Below are 24,463 nucleotides of genomic sequence, written 5' to 3'. Positions count from 1 at the left end.
ATCCTGCCGCTCGCGTAGCGCGGCGCCCGGGCTCCCTGAGGTGAGGCCCGGCCGGCTCGGGCTCGGGTGGGGGCGGGGAAGCGCCGCTTCTCGACGCCGCCGCCGCCGCCGCCATGAGCGTGGAGGCGTACGGCCCCAGCTCGCAGACCCTCACCTTCCTGGACACCGAGGAGGCCGAGCTGCTCGGCGCCGACACGCAGGGCTCCGAGTTCGAGTTCACCGACTTCACCCTCCCTAGCCAGACCCAAACCCCGCCCGGGCCCGGGCAGGCGGGGCCGGGGCAGGGCCAAGGGCCCCCCGGAGCGGGGCAGGGGCCGCCGGGACCCATCGAAGCACAGGTGAGCCGGCGGTGCGGGTGGGGTGGGGGGGGGTCAGGGCGTCTCCGCCACCGGGGAAGCGGGGGGGGGGTCCGGAAGGGGCGGGCGGGCCCGGCCGTGGGGCCGGCGAGGGGAAGCCCTGGGCGGACGGCGGGGCTGGGCGGCGGACGGGAAAGTGGGAACCGCGTGGTGCTGCCCCGAGCAGAGGAAGCTCCCGGCTCCGGAGCGGGGCCGCCCGCTGCCGACACGCCGCGGCCCGGCGCTGGCCGCCCTCCCCGAGCCGGCGGCGGGGGGGCGGGCCTGGAGCCCGTGCGCTTTTCTTCTGCCCCGGGAACAGAGAGGGAGCGCGCCGAGGAGGAAAACTTGTGGCCGCTCGGTTGCTGGTAAAGCCAGCAGCCCTCTCGGTTCGCATCGTGACAGGCGTGTCGCTTTTCGGTGCGATGCTGAAGTAAGAAATCAAATGCTTCGGAATGTGATCGCAGTTTAAAACAAATATAATTACAGGTAGTACTTGGTTATCAAAAGTTGGATACTGTATCTGTAGAAATTCACTGTTGCTCCCTCTAATTTATTCCTTTCTCCGACTAAAACCAAAAGATGCTTTTTACTTTTTTAAAAATTATTTTTATCCTTACTGTTTGCCACTTTTCCTACTGCACGGTTGCTAAGCTGGTTTGTTTTGGGTTGGTATGGGAGTGACAAGCAGTATGGCCTTATACTCAAGTTCAGAGGTCTGTTTCCTGATAGCTTAAAAATAAGTATTTTTTTTATATCTATGGGGATGGTTGGTAGATAAGTAAGTACTAAAAAGTATTTATTGTTTGACAGTAGTGGCTTTGCAGAAGTGAAAGCAAAGAGGGAACTGGGATTATATACTCACACGCCAAGTGTTGTAAATGAAAATGCTGTCTGTCTCTGTGCCACACCTTGGCTGTGTATGTAACAAAAAACCTGAGAAACTGTTCCATATTAAAACAAAACAAAAAAAGTAAAACTGGGCTGTCCATCTAAAGATCATGGAGTGTACTGATAAGTTTTATTACATCTAGATAAACAAACACTTATGTAGTTCTATTATTAATGACAAAATGATTGTAAATTATCCATGTTTTAAAATGTGAGCTTAAAGATGAGTTGAAATGCTGTAGATAAAAGTTCTTAATCCTGAAAAGTTCATACTTGCAAAGACTGAGGGATTGGGTTCCATAAATGATATAGCTGTGGATACACAAGTGAGCAAACTTAAAACAGGAAAGCTGTCCAGGTATTGAAAATCTACAGGTGTGCGGTACAAGGCCAAAAGTGGTATTATCCTATTCTAGCCATAGCAGATGTATCCCTGGATGAATTGAATGACTTTCTCGTGCTTTAAAATGCTTAACATACACCCTGGGCGTAGCTGCTATGGTGTGACTTGCTCCAGGTCAGCATGTTTATGTCCGTAGTCAAAGGTGGAATTAAAGATGTGACCCCATGGACTGCCCTTTCAGAGTTTTATTTTATATTCATTAGTAACTCGAATTTAGATTTGGCAGGGTAAACCTTTTGTCTATTTGAGCATTCAGGCATCAAAATTATTAAATATTAATAAAATCTATGTGTCTGTATACAGTCAGCATATGCATTAATTGGTTAAAAAGATGGCTTTAGTAAAATTTTAGTTTTTAAAGCTTTAATGGGTTGTGATCTTTCCAGAACTCATGGTAGAGAACTTTGAGCCAGAAGAACAAAAAAAACCAACCCCAAAATAAGCTTATGCTAAAAGACCAGACTAGAGGATTATTATTTTTTTCTTTGTCTAAACATGTTTGAAAAGCCTTTGAAGTAAAAAAAAAAAAAAAAAAGTATGGAGAGCTCATTCAGGTATTAAGAAGTCTGTAACCATCCTGGCAAAGGGGAAGGGTTGAAGGTGTGTGTGTGGTGTTTTTTTTTTTTAATTTATTTAATTATTTTTATTCTACTGAATACCTTTAAGGTGCTTTTTGCAAAATCTTTCTGATGCTCATCTTGATGCCAGAAATTAGGGAGAGGGGAATGAACCTATTATAACAGTAACTCCCCAAAACCAAATCCCTTGATCTGTTTAGGCTTGTACATTTCAACAGTCTCATCTGTGATAAGATCAGGAATTATGTATTTTTAAAGATTCTGCGGAATACTTTGTTGCTTTGAACAAATATGTAAACTTGTCGTGTCTTTTGGCAGGCAAAATGCTAAAAGTGTAACTTCTAAGGCCTAAAAATTGATCACATTCATTTTTCCTTAGTTAATTTTTGTTACTGTAATTATAACTAAAGCTAATTAAATGTATAATCTTTATTCAAAGCTGATAAACATTGGAGGCATGTCATTTTGCCCTGCTGTTCCAAATTCTGATATCTTCTTAGTGTTCTGATGTTTAAAAAGATGAGTTGAGCAAGACAGAGCACCTAATTTCTTAAAGAGTGGTTAAATCAATCACATTTTATTAAGGGCTTTCTTCCCCTACATATATATAACTAATAGTTTAAGAGGATGTTGTTGCAATAGATTAGCGTGCAACTGACAAAAGGTGGTGAGAGGATAATAGTGCAGAAGCAATTCTACTCTTTCTCTTTAGAAAACAGTATTTTTGTTGTTTACATGTAGCATATTTAGTCAAACCAATTCATATGTTCACTTTTAATGCTTTTTAAGATAAATTCTGATTTCTTCCTTATTTTCTGGCCCTTCTAGGCAAGGACTTAGTTACGATGATAGGAAGCAGTCACGTGTTCCTGAGTCTGTGATGGACAAGGCACCTTGTCTTAATGTGTGCTAAGCTGTTTGAGTGAGTGATTGAAGGAGGATGGGTCAGCGATTAGATTTTGGTCTAGGCTGGGGGCTCGATTTAATTTCCAGTTCTACCAGAGACTTTTTGTCTTAGCAGAATGACTTACTCTTTGTTACTCGGGTCCCCATCTGGAAATACAGCTTATACTTTGGAGGCTGGTTTGGAGGTTTTGTAAGGGTGAATATTCTCAGTAATGCACACTTTCTTATTTTGAAAAGGAGAACAAATAATAGATGATAGTAAGGTACAGTAAATATTCTATAGCTTTAATGTCTAGAATATTACAAACAACAAATGGTCAAGCTAAAGTATGAGAAAATTTACCTGAATTAGGACAGCATGACTAGGTGTCCTGTGCTTACTGTCCAGTGTTGGAACGTGTTGCCATGATTGATTGGACTGCAGTCTAACAAGAGTCATCTTATAGCAAATTATGTATTTAACTGTTTTTATTTCTACAACTTGAAGTGTGCCTCCTTAAAGTAGAACTACACTAAGTGGATATAGCTACATTCTTTTATGGTTCAGCTATAGGTGTAGGCTGGGTATGTTAGCCAGAAGTGCCACGAGAAATTGAGATGGTCCTTCCTTAATATCTTGCTGATGATGATTTGGGAACTCACTTGTATGGTCAGTAGGAACAAATACGTAAATTATTTCATCTAATTTACTGAAATGGGGTATTACTCTTCTGTAACGTGGTTCTGTGGACCTTGATTGTTGTCTTTTGGCCAGTATTTTAAGAGCTGAAAATGAGCAAGAGAGGGACTGATGCCTTTGTGATAGTTTGAGAGCACCTAAGTTTTCAGATTGCTTGATGTAGCTGTTAAACCTGCTTTGCCAGAAGTTTCAGTTAACGCTTCTAAAATAGAGAAGCGCGTGCCCCCCCCCTTATAAAACAGTTTGTGGTGCCGGATTTTTAATAATATGCACATAGGCTAACATCACAGTAAGTTTTAGAACAATAGTTGAGTCACTTCCTCATTGTATGGCTGCCAAGGCCTAGTACTGGGCTGCTGGAGTTTCATGGTAACAGGTGACGACACTGCTGCCTAATGCTCTGAGAGGGCAGGAGCTCCCTGGGGTGTAACTGATGCAGTCACCTGGTGTAGAAGTACAACACAGCTTGCAGTTGTTGTGGTTTCTTGTTTTTCTGTATTTTTTTTAAAAGGGCTGTAGAATTGTGTTACAAGTAATTACCTATCTGGCAATCCAAGCTTCCTGTGGGCATCCAAAAATTGATTAAACTTGTCAACTGATGTGTGTAATAATGTACTACACACATGTATTTTGGAATAGAAAATAGAAGATGCACCTATGAATGCCCAGTATTCATACTTTAAGAAATTCAAATCAATTTAAAGCTTCAGTATCCCATGTATTCCATGACCAGTTAATAAATTGCCTTCATATTTTGTGAAGTGGCACTTTATATTTAAAGTGAATATTTATCTTCCAACATCTGCAATGATGCTATTATGCAGTGAGCTAATCAGATTTGGGTTCATCATTCTAATGTGTTTTATATGTTACTGCAGTTCTTTTCCTTTTTTTTTCCTCCCTTGGTTTCTTTTGCACTTTCTGTGCTGAAGGTACGCCTCAGTTGATTCTTCTTATTAAAAGCCAGTCCTTGGAGATAATAGCAATAAAAAGTCATACCATTTAGACTGCACGTTTTGCAAACATGCCTTTTTAAAGGTAATAAAACAAAGCTTGTATCATTGAGTCCAATCTTCTACTGCTGAAGAAAATGAAACTAGTTAGTGTGGAATCTAAATTAGACTCTCAGAGAGGTATGCTTGTTTTGGTTTGCTTATTGAATTATAGCTCAAAAATGCTAAGGTGACTATGCCGAGGCATTTATTACTCAAACAAAAGTTGTCCCTTAGTATGCATCCTGGAAATAATGTGTCTCTTTTGCCTTGGCCTTGGGTCTGCCATTGATTGTAGGTAGCTCAAGGATTTTCTGAAGGAACTTCTCTGATAGAGGCCAACAAAATTCTGAATAAACATTGAAATAATCTCAAGGAGACTTGTAATTTTAAATGGATGTTTTCATAAAGTTTCTTTTAATGAAGATTATTGTGCTAATCATTGCAGTCACTGTGCTGTTTTATTTCCCATCTCTTCTACTTGAAGATAATGTAGATTAAACAGTATACCTGCCTCTTCTCAGGTCTTAGTGAGCTCTGGCTAAACCATGCAAGGAATAAGTGACTCTGAACAAAGTTTTTTTTTGAGGTTGTGGGGTTAGCCATCTTGAGTTTTTTCCCTGACAGCAGCACATTAACTTGCTGAAGCTTCCCTAAGCAGTTAGTGTGTGGAGATGTAGTACACAGCAGTGGAATTAAATTAGAACACCTCTAACTCCCAAGGGGCAATGGCTACTTTAGCCACACTAAAATCCAATATGTGAAATTCACACTTCTTCTGATGCTTCTTCCTGGTTGTAAGAGCACTGTATTGCTAAAAAGTTGAATTCTATATACCTCTGAAACTGTATAGTTTTATGGTACATGCTTTCTTTATACTTCTCCCTTGTGCTGAAAAGGAACCTACAAGGAACAATATTTATTTTTAATATGGCTAAGACTTTGTGTGTAAAATTTGCTGACACAGCACCAAATGTTGCAGAGCTTCATGGTCCTGGCAGTTAGTGTATCATTAGTCAAAAGAGCAGCAGCTTCCTTGCACACTTGCTTTATATATGGTATGCTATTCTGGATCTCTGAGAACTTTTAAGATGTAATAACTAGTTTTGATGACTTTGCAGTTTTCTTGGATAATCTATAGTGAGGCCTTTTTTATGGAAATCATAGCTAAACAAATTCAAAAAAATATTAAATAGTAATAGTCATACTTGATGTATTATGCAGGTATGTTTTAGACGCCTGTGGAAAGCTTTGAAAAATACTCTGCTGAGAAACAGCCTCTGTTATTTCCTGTACTACTTTGTTTTTAACTAGGCTTATATGAGAATAGGTTTCTTGCTAACCTGCTCTTTGTCCCTGTATCATGAAGGCGTGCTTCTGATATCCTGGAAAAAAAATGATTTGGTAGATAAAGAACAGCAAAAATAGATGAGGAAAGTCCTATATGCTAAAGATCCTGTTTTCAGGTCAATTCCTATGGTAAAATATGAGGGATGAAAAAACAATGTTTGATACTGCTAGAACTGTTTTAATGTAAACTTTTGTGTTATGTAAGACTGTAGGGAGAAAGGTATTCTGCAGAAAAGCAATTGCCTGCATTATTAACTTTTTTCATACTCATCAGTCAGGGTTTAAATAGTTCAGTAAAACAGGAACGAATGAAACAAGTGTTGATTATATAACTGCTATGTATTTCAGGTCTTACACACAAGTTTTTGTTTTGAGGGGTGGGGATTACCGACCTCAGCTTTATGATTTGGAGTATATTTTGATTTTGTAACTTAAACACTGACTTTGTGTTTCAGGTTAATGGACCTGATGGCATTCTGCAGAATGGAGCTGTGGATGATAATGTAGCTAAAACCAGTCAGCTTCTGGCAGAGCTGAATTTTGAAGAAGATGAGGAAGATACCTATTACACAAAGGACCTTCCTGTGCATGCTTGCAGGTAGGACCCAGTATTTACCCCCAGCTTAATATTTCCAGAGGGCAAAAGCTCAAGTTTCTGAACTGTAATTTTAATAGTGAGTTTGTGTGAATGAAAAGTATAAGCTGAGAGGATTTCTGGAATTTGAGAATAACTTCCTTGGAGACATCTACATACTGGAGGAAAATAGTGCCCTCTGGTGAGCTGTTGCATACGCTTATAGCTTCCACTTCCAATAGATCTTTGACCTCTCTAGAGGAGTACAAGGCAAAGCCAAGCTCAGGATGGTGATGGTGGGAGGTATTAAAGTATTTATAACTCAAAACAGAAGTTTAACTCGTAGGTTGAGTGGATGCATCTAACTGATGCTTTCACCAACACTCAGGTCCCCTAATTTTTAATTTCCCCTTATTTTTGTGCACTACTGGTTACTTTAAATTTTGCATTTGAATTTTCCTGTAAGCAGTCACCCAGTCACTTCCTGCTTTTTTCTTTCTCAATCCTAGCTACTGTGGTATCCATGACCCAGCCTGTGTGGTTTACTGCAACACCAGCAAAAAATGGTTCTGTAATGGTCGTGGAAATACATCTGGCAGGTAAATGATCAATGATGGAAATGACAATGACAGAATCTTGCTATAGAGTATGTTCATTTTGAAGTGGCATACTTGGTGCGACTTACCTTTCTTTTGGTGATAACTGAAGTCTAGTGACCTAAATGTGAATCTCCAACCTCCTTCTCTTTTGCTTTTCCACTATTACCAACATATGCCTTGATCTCAGTAAAGCTTGAATTACGTTTTGGGGTGAGCTTTCTGCTTCTGTGCGCTTGCAAAGCAGCATAACTGATATTCTTGACATGTGCTTTGTGGGGCTTCTTTCAGTTATCGGTAATATAACTTTCCCAGTCACCCTACAGCGTTCATGCTTTGAGAAAATGTAGAGACTGTGCTAGCAGTCATCCTTGCCTAGATGAAAACAGCAAGATCTTACCAATGTCTGCAGCCATGCAAATAGGTTCTGCTTTTATCTTTAATGTTAACTGCTATGTTGTCTTAAATTGGGGCTAAATCTGACTTGAATATTAACTTCATATAAATGTATATTCTCTCTGGTTTCAGCCACATTGTTAATCATCTTGTGAGAGCGAAGTGCAAAGAGGTGACTCTCCACAAAGATGGGCCTCTGGGAGAGACTGTCTTGGAGTGTTATAACTGTGGATGTCGTAATGTGTTTCTCCTGGGCTTTATTCCAGCAAAGGCAGACTCTGTGGTGGTTTTGCTGTGCAGGTGAGAGAATGCCTTTATTGGCACATTTGTATCAAGTCCATTGCATAATTTTATTTCTAACGGACAACTCTTGCTTTCATTTTGTACCTAAATATATTCTAATTTGCTACCATTCTCTCTTTGGGTGACAGTACAGACTTCATGAGTTCTACACAAGTAGATAATGCAATAAAGAAATGTTCTGTTATGCTGTACAAATGTCTTAGTAGTATAAAAAGAATTTCTTACAAATGAAACTGTTCTTGATGGAATAAAGGTATTCCCCACTCCACCCCCTGCCCCCGCAGGGTTAAACTGCTGTGGTTTTCAGATTTGGAAGAGAACCCAATCAGTTTAGGAAAAGACTCTAGATCCCTACCGGAGTAGTGTCAGATGCTGTTACAGAATAGTAAGTTTCTCTTGTTAGCTCAGAATTATTTGAAGATTAGAGTAATTGGTAACTGGTCTCTGACAGGATGTAGCAGAAGTCATGATTTCATAATTGTTTGTATTTTTATTCAGTGCTGTCATTTACCATGTATTTGACAGTAGAAGGTGTGTTTCTACAGAATGAGTTCTCCTATTTGTTTAAACAACAGATGGGAAGTAGTCCTGAGTGTATTCTGATATATTGTGTGTGTGCATAGTCTTAATGGACCGTAGCCACTTTTAAAGGTGAGTGTGATATTTAATACCTTAGGTGCTGAAACTTTCAGTTCTAGAAATACCTATGAAATATTACTCATGATACCCAGCCTCCCCTGTGTTGAAATAGCAAATAGAGGAACTAATAATTGAATTGGCACAGCAGGTTAGTGTGGAGGTTTTCTGCTTTCTTTTCTTTTTTTTTTTTAACCGAGGCGTTTGCAGTGTTGAAAAGCATGGTGAACATGATCTTGCATACTTCACACAGTAAGCTTGTTCTTACACTTGTCTAATTTAATAATTTTTTTCAATATCTTGGTTGTGCAGGCAACCATGTGCCAGTCAGAGCAGTTTAAAGGATATTAACTGGGACAGTTCACAGTGGCAGCCTCTTATCCAAGACCGCTGTTTCCTTTCATGGCTGGTAAAGATTCCATCTGAACAGGAACAGCTGAGAGCACGTCAGATTACAGCTCAACAGATTAACAAACTGGAAGAACTTTGGAAGGTATGGGCTTCTCTTTAAATATCAATAATGTTTAACCAAGTGCTAATTTTGTGGGTTTTGTGAAGGAGGGACAGGTTTCTTTTAGCAACTGGGAATTTAGCGGAGAATTCAGGGAATTGCTTATTTAAGTAGGAAAGCTGCATCCCTAGGTTTTTCAGCTCTTTTGAAGCTGCACTGTCAGGCAGTTTGCAGAAACAATTTTCCTTCCCTGTATTAGCAGTCCTTCAGTCTGTTCTACTTGAAATGATGACTGGGTGAGTAAGGAACTCCAAGTCCACACTTGGTTTTCAGTTACTGCTTTTTAAGAACTTTTTCTGTACACCTTTTAATGCAGAACAACCCAACTGGATATGCGTGCGCATGACATAATGTCTTAGTATTGTTGTAACAGGTTAGAATTATACCTTGTATAACTCTTTGTGGCAGTGATATGTGAACCTGCAAACTGTCAATGTCTGGCTTAAAGAAAAGTCAGAAAAAAAAAAAAACCAAACTTGATCGTAAATCTGAAATGAGAAACAACAGTTTTATGTTTTTCTTCAAAAAAAAAAAAAGTGTCTCTAATGGAATACATAACTTCTTTTGCCCTGGGGATTTATCCACGGGATAAATCATGGGATTTATTGCTCCTGTTGCACAGCGAGAGTTTGTCACTTCTATTCTTATAACTTTGAAACAAAGCACTTATGCTTTAAATTCTAGGAAAATCCATCTGCAACCCTTGAGGATTTAGAAAAGCCTGGTGTTGATGAAGAACCACAGCACGTCCTACTTAGATATGAAGATGCTTATCAATACCAAAATATATTTGGTCCTCTAGTCAAGCTTGAGGCAGACTATGACAAGAAACTCAAGGAGTCTCAGGTAGTATTCTTGAAATATGCCTGTTTGAAGAAATTTCTGACCAGGTCTCTGATATGAAATACCTCGTGATGTTTAACAGAATAGAAGCAAGGCTTAAGTGAAATAAACGTCTTTATTGCAGTACTACTACATTACAGTAGTAATGGTGATGTTTGATAGTGGGGAGATGATAGGAAAATCCTCAAACTGAGGTTTTAAAGAACATTTTTGAAATGCTTAGGAACTCTTGGGTGTTCATTTCTCTTCTCCAGAATCATGTTCTGTTTTAGAGCTGTTACTTGGCCACCTGTTATTAGGTTGTTATTGTCATAAGCCCCAGTTATGTTTCTGTTGCTTTTGGATTTAGCAAATAAGTTTCCAGTGAAACTTGTATTTTATGGGGGCATATAAGTACTTGACGAATGCTTAAAATAAAGAGAACAAAACGGGGGGTGGGTAGGAATTTGGTGCTCATTAACTGCATAACTTTGTATTAGTCAAAAGGAATTATCTTCTGCAGATGATGTGGACTCAGTCCTTAAGAATAAATACAGATATTTAGCTGTTGTGTGACATTGGCATGGAAGTTTTGTAGTTTTCCACTGTTTTTGGGGGAGGGGGGGAAGGACTGTGAGGAGAATTGTGATAGTAAACAGTTCTTTAAGAACATAATAGATGCCTTTTCTTTACCATTAGACCCAAGATAACATCACAGTCAGATGGGACTTGGGCTTGAACAAGAAAAGAATTGCTTATTTCACTTTGCCGAAGACTGATTCAGGTAATGACGGCTTAGCTGTATGTTTTAGTCTGTTTTTGTGTTTGGAGAATAACCTCAGTGTTTAAAGAACTGTGGTGATCTGGCCTGGGATATGAAATAGTTCTATAGGGTTTTTGTGTTGGGGCATGGTTGTTCATTGGTTGGATTTTCTGAGAGCTTTTTTTCTTCCTTTGTAGACATGCGTCTTATGCAAGGAGATGAGATCTGCTTGAGGTATAAAGGAGACCTGGCCCCTTTATGGAAGGGAATTGGTCATGTTATCAAAGTTCCTGATAGTATCCTTTACTTAAGCTTTTAAGAAGGAAGTTATATATAGATCACAGGTAGTGACTTTGTGAATTAAGTAGTTTTATCAGTTTGAATTTCAGGTGGGATAGCAACAGTACTTCAGAAGAAACAGATTTCTCTTAGCTCTGCTTATTACTACTTCCAGTACTGTAAGCAAAATACATGTGACTGGAAAGTCCCCTTCTTAAGAGTTCCCTATCTGTAAAATGGGTGAACAGAAATTTAAATCTTCACTGTGAAGATTATTAAAAGTTGCAAAGCATTTCTGTACTCTTGACAGTGGGGGCCTTAAACACTTAATGGAAGGTTGCAGTCTCTTAAACCAGTAAAAATGTACAAAAGTAATTTTGAAACCATTTAAATTTTTGTCAAACAGGGAGCTGCTAAATAAAATGAAATAGCGAAAAATAAAATTCAAATGTTTGCTATAGATTACTACTTAACGAGGTTCTACAGATTATGGTGATGAGATAGCCATCGAGCTAAGAAGCAGCGTTGGAGCACCTGTGGAAGTTACTCATAACTTCCAAGTGGATTTTGTATGGAAGTCTACTTCATTTGACAGGTACTGGGAAAGCAGTTCAGAACTTGGCAGATAATTGGTACAGTTGATGCATATTTTTTCATTAACTTCAGTGGGGATTTTTGAACAAGAATTGTTGGACAGGATGTATCGTGTTTCATAATGCTCACAATCAGAAAGAGCAGAATTGCAGAGCTCTGCCTATGGAGCTGCACTCTGCAGGTATCAGGTATACAAGCACATGACCTCTGCTTCATAGAGCAACGGACCTAATTTTTATTAGAACTTGAACTGATCTCAATACTACTAAACTACCAATATTTTTCATTTCGAAGGCACATTTAAGGCTTATTCCAAATATATCAAGGTAACATGTAAACTGAAGGGGAAAAACTTACCTGATACTTGGTTACGTTTCAAATATTATAAGAAGAGAAAATATTTTACAGTTCAGCAGCTTGCTAAACATTACTCAGTCATGAAGTGCTATCTTTTCTTAGTTACCCTACTAAACTTTGAATCATTTTAACTAACTGAAATTTCAAGGTAAGTGAATCAGCTGTGGGGTCAGTAGGCTTCAGACATGTCTGTACTGCATTTTGGAAGATAAGAATTCTTTTCTTATTCTGAAAGAAATGTTATTTGCAACTTTTTTTTCAAATCTTGCGTCTAAAATTACTATCGTAAATTCTATCAAAGGCTGGTTACTCTACAGATTTTCTGCTTATAACATTTCATAGCATGGATATGGGGGGGAACAAGGTTTGTGTTCTTGGACTCTAATTCTAGTCTGTCAGTTCTGCTAGTAGATGCTCCGAGTCACAAAAACGTCCTCCTTCCCCAAGGTGCTGATTTAAAAGATGCTGTGGGGTTTTTTATTATTATTTATTTTTAAGCTTAATGTGCATGATGTCTGGTTAACCTTTGTGTTGGACACTTTTGGATTGTTATGTTTTAACTCGTACTGATTTTTCTGTCCTTCCCTCCTTTCAGAATGCAAAGTGCTTTAAAAACATTTGCTGTGGATGAGACTTCAGTGTCTGGGTACATCTATCACAAGCTGTTAGGCCATGAGGTAGAAGATGTAATTATTAAATGCCAGTTGCCAAAGCGCTTTACAGCACAAGGACTTCCTGATCTCAACCATTCTCAGGTAATCCCATCCCATTTTTACTACAGGCAAAGAATATGATAAAGGATTTATGAATAGAGTTTGAGCAACTTTGTAACTACCTACACATGAAATAACAAACTTTTTTTTTTAATCAGGTTTATGCTGTGAAGACTGTCTTGCAGCGTCCTCTGAGTCTTATTCAGGGTCCCCCTGGTACAGGAAAAACAGTGACATCGGCCACAATTGTCTATCATCTGGCTAGACAGGGCAATGGGTAAGAATTCCTCTCTATTTTTTTTAATATATTAAAGTTACTTTATTAATGGTCAGAGAATCAACTTATGTTTGAACATTAAAATGAATGGAAAGACTTGTGCTTATTTCAGAAAACATTCTTCAGTAACTTATTTTTGGGGACGTGTGTGCTAACACAAATCTGATCTTGTTGCAAGTCTTTCAGAGAAAAGGCTATTTATAACTCATTGAGACTTACCTTGTCACTTTTTTTAATCTTTAAGGCCTGTGTTAGTCTGTGCTCCGAGTAACATAGCTGTAGATCAGTTGACTGAGAAGATTCATCAAACTGGACTGAAAGTGGTTCGCCTGTGTGCTAAAAGTCGTGAGGCAATTGACTCTCCTGTATCCTTCTTGGCATTGCACAACCAGATCAGAAACATGGATAGGTATGAAATTGGAGGTGGAGAGGGAGGGGGAAGAAAAAAAGCTTGGATCATGTGATGGAGGCAGTAATTAACTGTATAACAGCAGCAAAGAGCATTTGCTTGATGTGATAATTTTTTTGCTTCTGTATCTATGTGTCACTTTCAGCTTTACAGATGAGTTCTTAGTTTCTGTGGCAATATAAAAAGGTTTCCCCTGTGATCTGGCATGTACTGCTCCTAAAGAAGTGGCCCAATAAAAAAGTCAGATAAAAATCTGAAGTTTGGTATTGTAATATGAAGAAGTTGTTAATGGGGCTGTGAAGCAAATTTCTTTGTTTTGCAGCATGCCAGAGCTTCAGAAACTGCAGCAGCTTAAAGATGAAACTGGAGAACTGTCGTCTGCTGATGAGAAACGTTACCGTGCACTGAAGCGAACAGCAGAGCGTGAATTACTTATGGTAAAGTCTGTTGGTTCTAGTACCTTAAACAGTTGCCTCTTTTCACCTGAGGCTTAGTTGTAATTTGCTGATGAAGTTCAGAGTACAGTTTAACTTGAGGGGACTTCTGAAATAGTATTAAATACTTTTCCATATAGAAGTATTATCTGTTGATATTCTGCTTGATTGATTTCAGTTGTGTTTCTGTCTCAGAATGCAGATGTGATCTGTTGCACATGTGTGGGAGCTGGCGATCCAAGACTTGCAAAAATGCAGTTCCGCTCCATTCTGATTGATGAAAGCACACAGGCTACTGAGCCAGAATGTATGGTGCCAGTTGTCCTGGGAGCAAAACAGGTAGGAGCCATTGGATTTCATTAAAGAAAATTAAGTTTATAAATAGGTGAAGTAGCATTAAACAGTGATTTTCATAGTATAGGCATGTAGGAATACAAAATCCTTTTCTTTGTGGAAGACCTTCTTATAACACAGATCTAAATGACTTCGTTTTTTATTAGTCTCATTAGTTTTCTGTTTCCTTGGCATAATTTTCACCTAGAACATGTTGGCCCTGCTGGAACAAACTGGAGACTGAATAAAATTTTATTCTAAAATGATTAGTAATACAACTGGACAGTTAGTTCACTTAAAAGATTTATAAGCCTTAGGTTAGATCTGAAGCTTATTACAAGACAAACCAATTAATTACAAATATTTTATATTAGGATATTGCTATCACTTCCAGTTATTGGGCAGATTTCAGAACATACAAACTTAGGTATTTACATTGTCATCAATGGTGAATTTTCCTTTTCCACAGCTAATTCTTGTAGGTGATCACTGTCAGCTTGGTCCTGTTGTGATGTGTAAGAAAGCTGCGAAGGCTGGCCTGTCTCAGTCCCTCTTTGAGAGGCTTGTGGTGCTGGGGATCCGTCCGATTCGCCTTCAAGTGCAGTATCGCATGCATCCTGCACTTAGTGCTTTTCCATCCAATATCTTCTATGAGGGTTCACTCCAGAATGGTGTTACTGCAGGTAAACCTACAAATTGCCTTCTCTGCTATTTGTTAAGGATTATAGGAAGAATATTTAATCTAGTTTTTTTTTTTAATGCATTCCCTTAAAGAGAATTGCCACTGCTCTTATGGTTGTTTGGTTTTTTTGAGTCTTTAAGGTACTTTGATGTGAGAGGGGGAAGTATTCCTTCTAGTAAAGCAGTGCTAATTTTTTTTTTTTTACTTACTGTTTTTTTGTTCCTCAGCGGACCGTGTGAAAAAAGGATTTGATTTCCAATGGCCACAGCCAGATAAGCCAATGTTTTTCTATGTTACACAAGGACAGGAAGAAATTGCCAGTTCAGGCACCTCTTACTTAAACAGGTAAACAAAATTCAGCACTGAGATAGTCTTATTTAGAAATACTTCATCCCAGTGTATCTCAAATATAAGGGAGATTGATATATGAATCTGTTAATGATTCTGGAACATCCCTAGGAGAGAAAGTCACGATTAAGGAAGTTGAGGGGAAGTGAGTGGAATATACCATTCCTGCTGCAAACCAAATATCTAAGTATTTCCCTACCCTACAGAATCTCTGCAACTAAATCCATAGTATTTTTTATTCACTGTAATTTGTGATACCTTGCCGTGTCAGCAAAGGCCTAACACCTAACTGAAGGCTTGTGTTTTAGACAAAGGTTAATTTCCATTTCCATGAAGGGGGTACTTGTACTTAAAACCAGCCAGCCCACAGACCTTAAAGGTGTTGTATGAGGGGATACAGTTCTTCAGTGCTGTTTATTCTTATATTCTGCAGTATGCTTTCTAAACTAATAAAATGCTGTTTCCTACTAACAGCTACGATTGAAGTTGCTTGTGTGCTTTTTTTTTTTTTTTAAATAAAAGCTGCTGTCAACGATAGCACTGTTAGATAGGACGGATGCCAGCTAACCAAACTGCCTTTAGGAGATGATTTGCCCTAGGCTGCTTTTACAGTAAATGAAGAGAAAAAGGCATCCCCAGTGGGAGCAGTTCAGATCTTAAGTTGGTTTGAATTGTTCTCTGGAGGTGCGTGTTTTCCTTTCCTGATTGCATAAGGAACAGAGGGCAATTAAGTGCCTCGTGTAAGTGGGATGAATTTGGGCCAACTAGTAAACCGACTGCAGTTGCAACAGGAAATGCTGATTGACTCCTGTTTCAAAGCCCCAATTCCAATACTCTATATTTTAGAGTTTTGGGGTGAAAAAGTGGGAGAGAAGAAAGGGAGAGATGTGAATTTCAATTTCTTCTCTTCCATCCTTTTTTCCTCACATTCCAAAACCTTTTTCAAAGAGTATGTTTAAAAGATTTTACTCCTTTTGGGTTGCATGCACTTGTTCCTGTGCCTGAAAAGAAACCAGACCAGCTTGTGAAAAATAGCTGCTGTGGTATTTTTAATCTCAGTCTGTTTCATGAACAGCATGTGCAAGACTGAATGCAGCAAGCCAGATTGTGCACAAACAAATGGCACAATAGTTGGCTGACAGGGAGATTGGCTTAAAAACATTCTATATTTAAAACTTTAAGATAAAGCAATTGAAGGATCTGTTTGCACAGCAGGCTGGGATATTTTTAATGGTCTCACTCAAAGCGCACACGTACGCTCAACTATACTGAGAGGTTCCATCTTAGAAAGATGGCCACCGTGAACTTTGCTATTCCAGGAAGTTTGGTTGTATAGCTCTGAGAAAATGGGTGTACATATAAGAAATCTGTGTCATTCTAAGACCTTTTGAGGTGCTAGCTTTTGCCTGTATTTCTTTGGCTGAGAATATGCATGTGCAACCTAAGCCACAAGGTGATAGTGATGAATGTTTCTACAAAGCCTGAGCTGAATTAATTGGAGTGGCCAAGCAATGCAGCATAAAATTATACTTTTTCTTGAAGAGGCTTTCTGATAAATGGGTAGCACAGCATATGTGTTCACATTTTTTAGACCCGGTAACTTGCCAGAGGTATGTTAGATCTAATGCCTTAATTCTCCTTAGATAAACAAATCTCTTCTCGTAGGACGGAAGCAGCCAATGTGGAGAAGATAACTACAAAGTTATTGAAAGCTGGTGCCAAACCAGATCAGATTGGCATTATCACTCCTTATGAGGGTCAACGATCCTATCTGGTGCAGTACATGCAATTCAGTGGTTCCTTGCATACGAAACTTTACCAGGTACGGAGCAACTGTACAGACTTAAGGGAACGCTTGGATGCAAAGAAGCTAGAAAATTCAGATATTGTGAAACTTCCCAATGTGTTCATTTTAGTCTGGCGGCTTAGACATCAGTGTGTTTATGCTTCTCTGCTAACTTTTGTGTGCTTTAGTTATTTCAGGTAAAATTGACTAAGGGAAAGGGTTTCGGAGGTGTCAAATGCCAATAAGTTTCAGGAGAGCAGTTGGCAAGATAAAGGAGAAAACCCTGTTAAGGCCTCCACTGAAAGGAGACCCCCTGCAGTGACCCTCCCTGTTAGGCACAGAAAGGAGAGAGGTCACCAATGCTTCAGCTGCAGAAAAGCTTCAGTCAGAGCTTGTGTCTTTGATAAAAGTGTCCAGTTAGGAGACATGCAAGAAACCAAGCTCCATAAATTTTGTTGCTAATACAATTTATTTGCTTAGGAGTATGTCCTCCCATCAGTTGGCCTCCTCTATCAAACGCTAAAATTTGTTGCTACAAACAAGACAGTTGTATGTTTAATATAGTCTCTTTTGCAATATTAAAAACCTGGTGTTTTCACTGAACGAAGACTTGGTGGAAATAACTCTTGCTTCTGCCAGGAATGATCTGTCCTTCTGATTCAGGTTTCTCAGCTGGGAGCAACAGTGCTCATTTGGAGCTGTCTTACTACAAGGTTTTGGAATAGTCAGTCATTTTGGCAATGTACCTAGAAAAAGGATGCTTTCCCTGGTACAAATGTCAGTTTGGGGGAAGTATGAGAGCCATAAAGCAGTGAATATAAAAGTAATTTGTCCTAAACTGAGACTGTCTGTTCTCCCTTAGGGAAACTATTTAGTGACCAGTGGAATTATCAAATCATTCAACGTGACAAAAATAACATTTTTGTTAAATGATGGGTTCTGTTACTGTGCAGCCAAAGTGTTTTGTAATACCTGGTGGTAACGCAACTGTTTTTGCACTGTTCTTCCGTGATGTATGTGTTTTTCCTTCATTTCAGGAAGTGGAAATTGCGAGTGTGGATGCCTTCCAGGGACGAGAGAAGGACTTTATTATCCTTTCTTGTGTAAGGGCCAACGAACACCAAGGAATAGGATTTCTGAATGACCCCAGGCGTCTTAATGTGGCTCTTACAAGAGCAAGGTAAAGTAAAATTAAGAGTATTTTGTATGTGTTTTGGAGACCTAATCTGATCTGTTAAAATATTAATGCAGTCTGGCTAATGGAAGATCTGTTTTTTGTGCATGATATGCTTGCTTTTTTTTTTTCCTCCTGCTTAAGGGGCCCTTGAACAGTTTCCACGTGTCCCTCAATTTACAAGAGCAATCTAAGCTTAATCAGTGTTACTGTTTGGCGTCAGCAGTCTGTAGAAGCAGGCATGTCCCTCCCATGTTTGCGGGTGGGTGAACTCTTCTGTTCATCTGCTTCTCTATCTCTCCCATCTTTACCACTGCAGCCGTCTTTACCGCTGCTTCTTTTAAACAGATTTAATTACTGAGAAGGGCAGTGTGAAATCCAACATAGTTTTGACTTCCTTGGTTCCCGCAAGCTTTTGTCTTTAAGAATTAAGCTTTTAAACCACTATAATGTGGTTGGTTGAGTACACCGTAGGCTTGCCAAGCATGTCAGAAGAAAGCGTGTGAGTACTGAGATACTGACTGCAGCAGTCTCCTCATCTCGAGCATTTTGTCACACTGCAAAAACTTTTTCTTGTGAACATAACCATTGCATCAGGGTCTCCCACACTGACCTCATGGGCTTCTTAGGGTGCCTTGACTTACTGCAAAATAACTTGTTGACTCAGGCTGTTCTGACATTGATATGTAACACTACTTATTTTTAGTCAGAGTTGACTTTAGTTTCTCTGGTTATTTGCTGTTCTACAGGTATGGAGTAATTATTGTTGGGAACCCAAAAGCACTGTCTAAACAACCACTTTGGAATCACCTGCTGAATTATTACAAGGAGCAGAAGGTTCTGGTGGAGGGACCACTGAATAACCTCCGGGAAAGCCTTATGCAATTCAGCAAGCCCCGGAAACTTGTCAATACCATCAATCCAGTAAGTTGATGTTTCCTGTCTCTCAGATGTTTGTGGTATGAAGCGATTTGGGGTTAGATATCTGTTATAAAAGGATGGAGTACGCACTCTGCCACATACCCTCACACACTCGTATCTTTCCATTTTTGTTGCTTAGCTATTGGACTGTGACCAAGTAAGTTGCTTCCTCGGCTGTTTTTAAGTTGAGCACTTCTAGGAAAGCCTTTTCTGTACTTATTTTGCAGTAAGTAAAAAAGTTTGTGGGAGGTAATCTGAGGTGAATAAAACATCAAATCATTGTTTTGTGTGGAAATAGCAAGCTCATTAGATATGAGTAATTAATAGCATTATTGTACTTCTAAGTTGAAAATTGTATTTAGTCCTTTAACATTTGGCAGAGGGGAATAAGTAGCCATAAAACAGCTTGTCAGCCATCACCAAAGGACAACTATAGAAATAGAGCAAGGGAAAGCCATCATCAGAACCTCAAAATAGACTGAAAATTCATCAAATATTTCACAGTTTGAGATAGGTTGTCTGTAAACTCATAAGGTTGTTTTTTTTCCTAGTTGTCAATGATATAGTGGGATATTTTCCATGTATTAGAACAAATTTGTTTTCCTCAGCACTTGTAAAGTAGACATTATCTGCAGAGCTTGACTGTATTCTTAACCAAAAAACTTATATTCGAGTTGCAGTGCAAATATTAGTTTTCTATGCAAAGGCTTTGTCTAACTTCCTGTAATGCTTCCAGGGTGCCCGTTTTATGACTACTGCCATGTATGATGCGCGTGAGGCTATTATTCCAGGATCTGTCTATGACCGGAGCAGTCAAGGTAGAAGCAGCTATCAAAATCAACATCTTTATAGACTTTTCAATAGTCCTTGGGGGATGGTATCTTGCAGACTTCAAATTTTTAAATGTTTTTAAGAGTCACTACAGAAAAATGCAGAATTTAAGAATTGAGGGATTTTTCTCTCTGATTAAATTAGACTGCAAAGGCTTCTATAATGTCTGCAAAGCAAGTACAAGATGAGGGACTTGTGTGTGCATGTTAAGCATTTAATAGTCTTGAATTAAAGGTATATACAAGGCAAATGTGTGATAAACAGGTGTCTCTGAAATTTTGACGTGCAGGATAGATAGTGAACTAGAAATATCAGAGGTTCTTGGCAGCAATAGGCTTGTCCTTTCAGTTTCCAGTTTCTGATTTTTCCCTGCTCACAAGTCCTTCCGTTACTGTTAGGAGGAGGAGTATGAGTTGATTTTCAAATTTTCTGGATGCCTGAAATCATTGTGTGGGGGGGGTTTCTTTTTTTTTTTTTCTTTCTCCCCCCTCCCCTCCTAGGGCGCCCGTCCAACATGTACTTCCAAACCCATGACCAGATCGGGATGATTAGTGCCGGCCCCAGCCATGTCACTGCTATGAACATTCCTATCCCTTTCAACCTCGTGATGCCACCGATGCCACCACCGGGATACTTCGGCCAGGCTAATGGACCAGCTGCAGGTACGAGGGGCAAGGACAGAACAGGGCAGAAGCCTCATTTTAGGTCTCAAGTGGGAGAATTGCTTTTGCTGCTCTTGCAGCTGTGTTGATGAGGTTAGATGACGATGTGCTTGAGTAACAAGTCCTAGCTGTGTTGAATGCCAATACAGGAGCACTGCAGCCTCCAGTGAGAGTGTTCCTTTGCCCCGTCTGCCTTGGCACTTCTGCCTTGTGATTTCTCTGCACTTGCTACTCTGAATACGTACAAAGTATTGCCTCTTGCTAGCCACCAGTCAAGTCTTTGTAGAAGCAGTTAATTCCTGCACTTCTGTGTGTGTGTAAAAGTTCTCACTGATGGTTGGGATAAACGCTTTTCCAGGACGTGGGGCACCAAAAGGAAAGACTGGTCGTGGTGGGCGTCAGAAAAACCGTTTTGCGATTCCTGGAACTAGTCAGTCAAACCTTCCAAATAGTCAAGCAAGCCAAGACGTGGTGTCCCAGCCTTTCTCCCAGGGTCCACTGACTCAAGGGTATATCTCCATGAGTCAGCCATCACAGATGAGTCAGCCTGGGCTCTCCCAACCAGAATTATCACAGGTAAGCAGAACTTGATCTACAGCCTGCTTTTTTGAACTGTTGTGTTTAACTGCTTGTTTCTTCAGCAGCCAGTTATTGCAAAAAGTTTAATATTGTAGAAATTCTGCAGCAAAAAGGTAGATTTAAAAGCTTCTCTCAGATTTTATCTGTGACTTTGGCTGCCATGTAGTACTACTTTCTGCTCTGTAAGGGAGCACTTGAGCTTGATTACTAGTTGGAGGCTTAACAAATGCTCTCATTTGCAGGACAGTTACCTTGGTGATGAGTTTAAATCTCAGATCGATGTGGCGCTGTCACAGGACTCTACTTACCAGGGTGAACGTGCATATCAACATGGCGGAGTGACGGGACTGTCACAGTATTAGAGTGTAAGGCACTTGAGGTTCAGTCCTCTGCTGCTTGCTCCCTCATTTAAGTTCATAAAAACAGTATTTGTCACAACAGTGGCACCCATAATGCAAATGTTGTTTTGCTTTCTTGCTTTCAGGTTGAGGAAGAAGAGCTAAGCTTGTGTGGAGCTTAGTTCATCAGCATTTTATTCTGGGTAATAAAAAAAATAAAATAAAATGGATACCTGTTTTCCACTGCTAAAACTGAAGCACCACTGTGTGAGAGCAACAGGAGAAAGAAACCAACCAACGGAGAGGAGAGAGAGAAAGGAGCGCGCGCGAGAGAGCCCACTGCTAGCTCACTGAGACAAGGAGACTGACCGGAGAGGAGAGAGAGCACCGAAGGACTGGCTGGCGCCTCACTGGGAAGGCAACTCACCCTGAAATGAGTGGTCAGCTGAGTCCCTGCTCCCCCAGTCAAACAAGCTCGAGAGAAGGGCCTTAAGCAGGTTTCACTTCATTCCATACTTCTCTTTGCGAGCAGGGCATTACTTTTCAGAGCAGACGGGGAGAGGAAAACCCTCATCTCAGAGTTGTTCTCGTTTTAAAGGGGTACTATATTTTAGCAGTAACTGTTTACATTTTAGAAACAGAGTATCTGAGAGAGAGAGTTCCTGACTAAGTGACAGCAAGCCAAGCAGAAATCCAGCGGATCATAGCTGATGCTCAACTCTGAGATGCAGGTTTTGTTGTCCAACACTGGCTCTGAAATCCTAGTGTCATCGTGTCGCCCACATTCTGAACGGGTCTTTGTGACAAGGTGGTTTTAAAGAGATTCTTTCAAAGGAGCACTGAATTTTTAGAAGTTTGTCTCTGAATTCTTAGTGGTGGACCTGGGAGATCCTTGTTCTGAGAAGCTTAAAAAAAGTTTAAAACAAAACTAAATTAGAGCACCAACCTTGAGAACTTTCAGTGTGATTTAAAGTTGCAGCAATCAGCCTCTTCTTCCTACATTGGATAGCAGTTAGAGTGAAAGGAGCCTGCGCGCTCGAGCAGGAGGAGGGTTTCAAAGTGTTTTCTGTATGCTTTAATTGGCTACTGTCTGGACTCTACTCTGTGAAAAACAAGCCTTTCTGTAAGATGAACTGTGCGCTTAAAAGGGGATGGGTTCCTGTGCCCTTCGGCCCTGGAGGAAAAGATGCTAACAGGCCTGCTTTATTCACTCCCACAGATCTGGGGAAGAAGTAGTGGAAACTGGGGATTATATTGGTTTTGAAGTAAAGACTCTACAATGTTACCGAAGCAGGTTGGAAAAATGGAAAAAGCAGGCAGTTGTTGGAAGGTGGCCTCTGATAGATGGGTATAATTAGAGATAATGGGTTAGGCTTTTGTGTGGCTTCTTCAGTGATTAATGCAGATAGCTGAAAGATTCAGGTGTTTAAAAACGAACCCGGAGCCTATTTTTCAGGTAGTGGACACGGCTGTGCCATCAATGCTGGCTTGAGAAATAGCTGGAAGTCAAAACTGAAAACAGCACATAAAAGAAGCCATCCAATTTCTAAGTTGTACCCATGTCTTAAATAAGTCATATGGGAACACTGGGAGCATTTTATTTGTGTCTAAACCTTTTTAGAAACAGCGCAGAGAATTTAAATTCCTACAGACCCATTTTTATCAGACCCCTAAATTAGACTAACCTCTACCTCCTAATTGGCTAAGATCAGTAGAGTGTGAATTACTAACCTAGGTGTTTTTAAAGTTTGAATTAAGTTAGCTTTATACTCAAAGGGCTCCAAGTGTTTCTAGTCTTTTTTTGGGGGGAACTCAAAATACCTCTCATATGAATGTACTTAAAATGATGTAAACCCCACTTTTTGTAACTGGGGGGGAAAACCCTTTCATTACTGTCCTTTCTGTAGATTGTTGACCCGCTTTCATAACCTGTATTTGCTGTAGTTTTTCAAGAGTGTCTCTCCCCCAGTACAGATCCGGTGTAGCATACCCACAAACTGTGAGTAGTGTGCACATAAAATGGAACAGGTGTTCAAATTTTTTTCAGTCCTGCAGTGAACATAGTTCAAGAACTGCAAAATAAACTAAACTTTCCAGAAATAAAAACCATTCTTGTTTCATAAAAAGCCTCCAGAGTTTAGACTTCTAAAATGTGAAAGAATGGAGACACAGGCCACCTTCCTTCCTTGTAAGATGGACTGTTTTATTTATTAACATTGCCGAAGGGCTTTTTAATTTTTTTTCCTTCTGGTTAGGCTGCGTAGTTGCATAGTTTTGAGATAGGTTTAAGCTGTAACCCCCTTGTGCAATGCAATCCATTGAGTAATGTAACCCCTCCTCTCCCCCCACCCCCTTTATTTCACTGATTGGAATGCTTGCCTCTGCTTCGTGCTGTTTTTTTTTCCTTTGTAGCAGTTACTCTGAGTTTTATAAATCCAGACATCAGTGCTAGCACGGTGTTACTCTTTTTTGATTTTGTCTCAGTTTGTTTTAAACCTGTTTGTCATCAATAAAATATTAATAAACAGCTCTTGCATTCAAGGTGGCCCCTAACTTTCAATGATGAAACCATGAAACATTCATTAAAACTTAGTCTGATTGTATAAACTTCAAGTTTATTACTTTTTTTAAACACATACTAGTACAAAAGTGTGGTGTGTGCATAGCATACATGGATAAGCAAATGAACTGTGAAAAGTGTGTTAAATGCCCTACCCATGTTCCCTCCTCTGCCTCTTGACCAGTTAGATGCATGCCTTGAATTAGCTCGAAGGGGAATATGCTGGGCCTGTGCACTGCTGGGGGGGAGCTGCAGGATTATGAAGTGCTTTGCTTTGCTAAAGGTGACCAGTCCCGCTTGGAAGATTTCTTACCTCTTGCTTCTCATGCTCTGTGGAAAACTAAAAATTGCATTTATTCCTGTTAAGTAGTGGTTGACTGGCTCAGGTTGCTGAACCTGAGACCACCCTGTTTGACCTGAACAGTCCTTCAAGAATGGCTCAGCTTTTGCTGAA

General features: G+C 39.9%; 2 protein-coding genes across 5 annotated transcripts in view; one reads left to right on the top strand and one right to left on the bottom strand.

The window, feature by feature from the left end:
- COMP (cartilage oligomeric matrix protein) overlaps window positions 1-234 on the bottom strand; it is a 36,739-nt gene extending 36,505 nt beyond the window's left edge. For 2 of the 3 annotated variants that reach the window (XM_067313054.1, XM_067313055.1), the window contains exon 1: window positions 155-220. The gene's annotated coding sequence lies outside the window, so the exon portion shown is untranslated. Of the gene's footprint in view, window positions 1-154 lie in introns of all 3 variants that reach the window. The other variant, XM_067313056.1, reaches the window with a different exon arrangement.
- Window positions 101-24,056, top strand: UPF1 (UPF1 RNA helicase and ATPase). Of its 2 annotated transcripts, none has more exons than XM_067313053.1 (24): window positions 101-338; window positions 6,587-6,729; window positions 7,215-7,304; window positions 7,830-7,997; window positions 8,949-9,129; window positions 9,832-9,993; window positions 10,669-10,753; window positions 10,930-11,028; window positions 11,498-11,606; window positions 12,558-12,717; window positions 12,834-12,952; window positions 13,197-13,361; window positions 13,684-13,798; window positions 13,991-14,134; window positions 14,598-14,811; window positions 15,038-15,155; window positions 16,824-16,980; window positions 17,982-18,124; window positions 18,868-19,042; window positions 19,776-19,857; window positions 20,371-20,532; window positions 20,891-21,108; window positions 21,354-21,476; window positions 21,596-24,056. In XM_067313053.1, the coding sequence occupies exons 1-23, from the start codon at window positions 114-116 to the stop codon at window positions 21,471-21,473; spliced, it is 3,354 nt and encodes a 1,117-aa protein (XP_067169154.1). In that variant the 5' UTR covers window positions 101-113; the 3' UTR covers window positions 21,474-21,476; window positions 21,596-24,056. The 2 variants fall into 2 exon arrangements, with proteins under 2 accessions (XP_067169154.1, XP_067169153.1); XM_067313052.1 differs by having other exon boundaries at window positions 11,489-11,606.
- Window positions 24,057-24,463: the final 407 nt, after the last annotated feature.

The sequence above is a fragment of the Apteryx mantelli genome, chromosome 30 (assembly GCF_036417845.1).
Source record: "Apteryx mantelli isolate bAptMan1 chromosome 30, bAptMan1.hap1, whole genome shotgun sequence".
Taxonomy (NCBI): Eukaryota; Metazoa; Chordata; class Aves; order Apterygiformes; family Apterygidae; genus Apteryx; species Apteryx mantelli.
Note: the sequence above shows the minus strand (reverse complement) of the source record. Positions and strands in the feature narration are given on the sequence as shown.

Excerpts from the sequence above, each read along its gene's own strand:
- UPF1 (XM_067313052.1), top strand. The coding sequence starts at position 114 with ATGAGCGTGGAGGCGTACGGCCCCAGCTCGCAGACCCTCACCTTCCTG. Across the intron at positions 10,754-10,929 it reads TTTGCCGAAGACTGATTCAG|ACATGCGTCTTATGCAAGGA; the intron begins GTAATGACGGCT and ends CTTCCTTTGTAG. Across the intron at positions 12,953-13,196 it reads CTGGCTAGACAGGGCAATGG|GCCTGTGTTAGTCTGTGCTC; the intron begins GTAAGAATTCCT and ends TTAATCTTTAAG.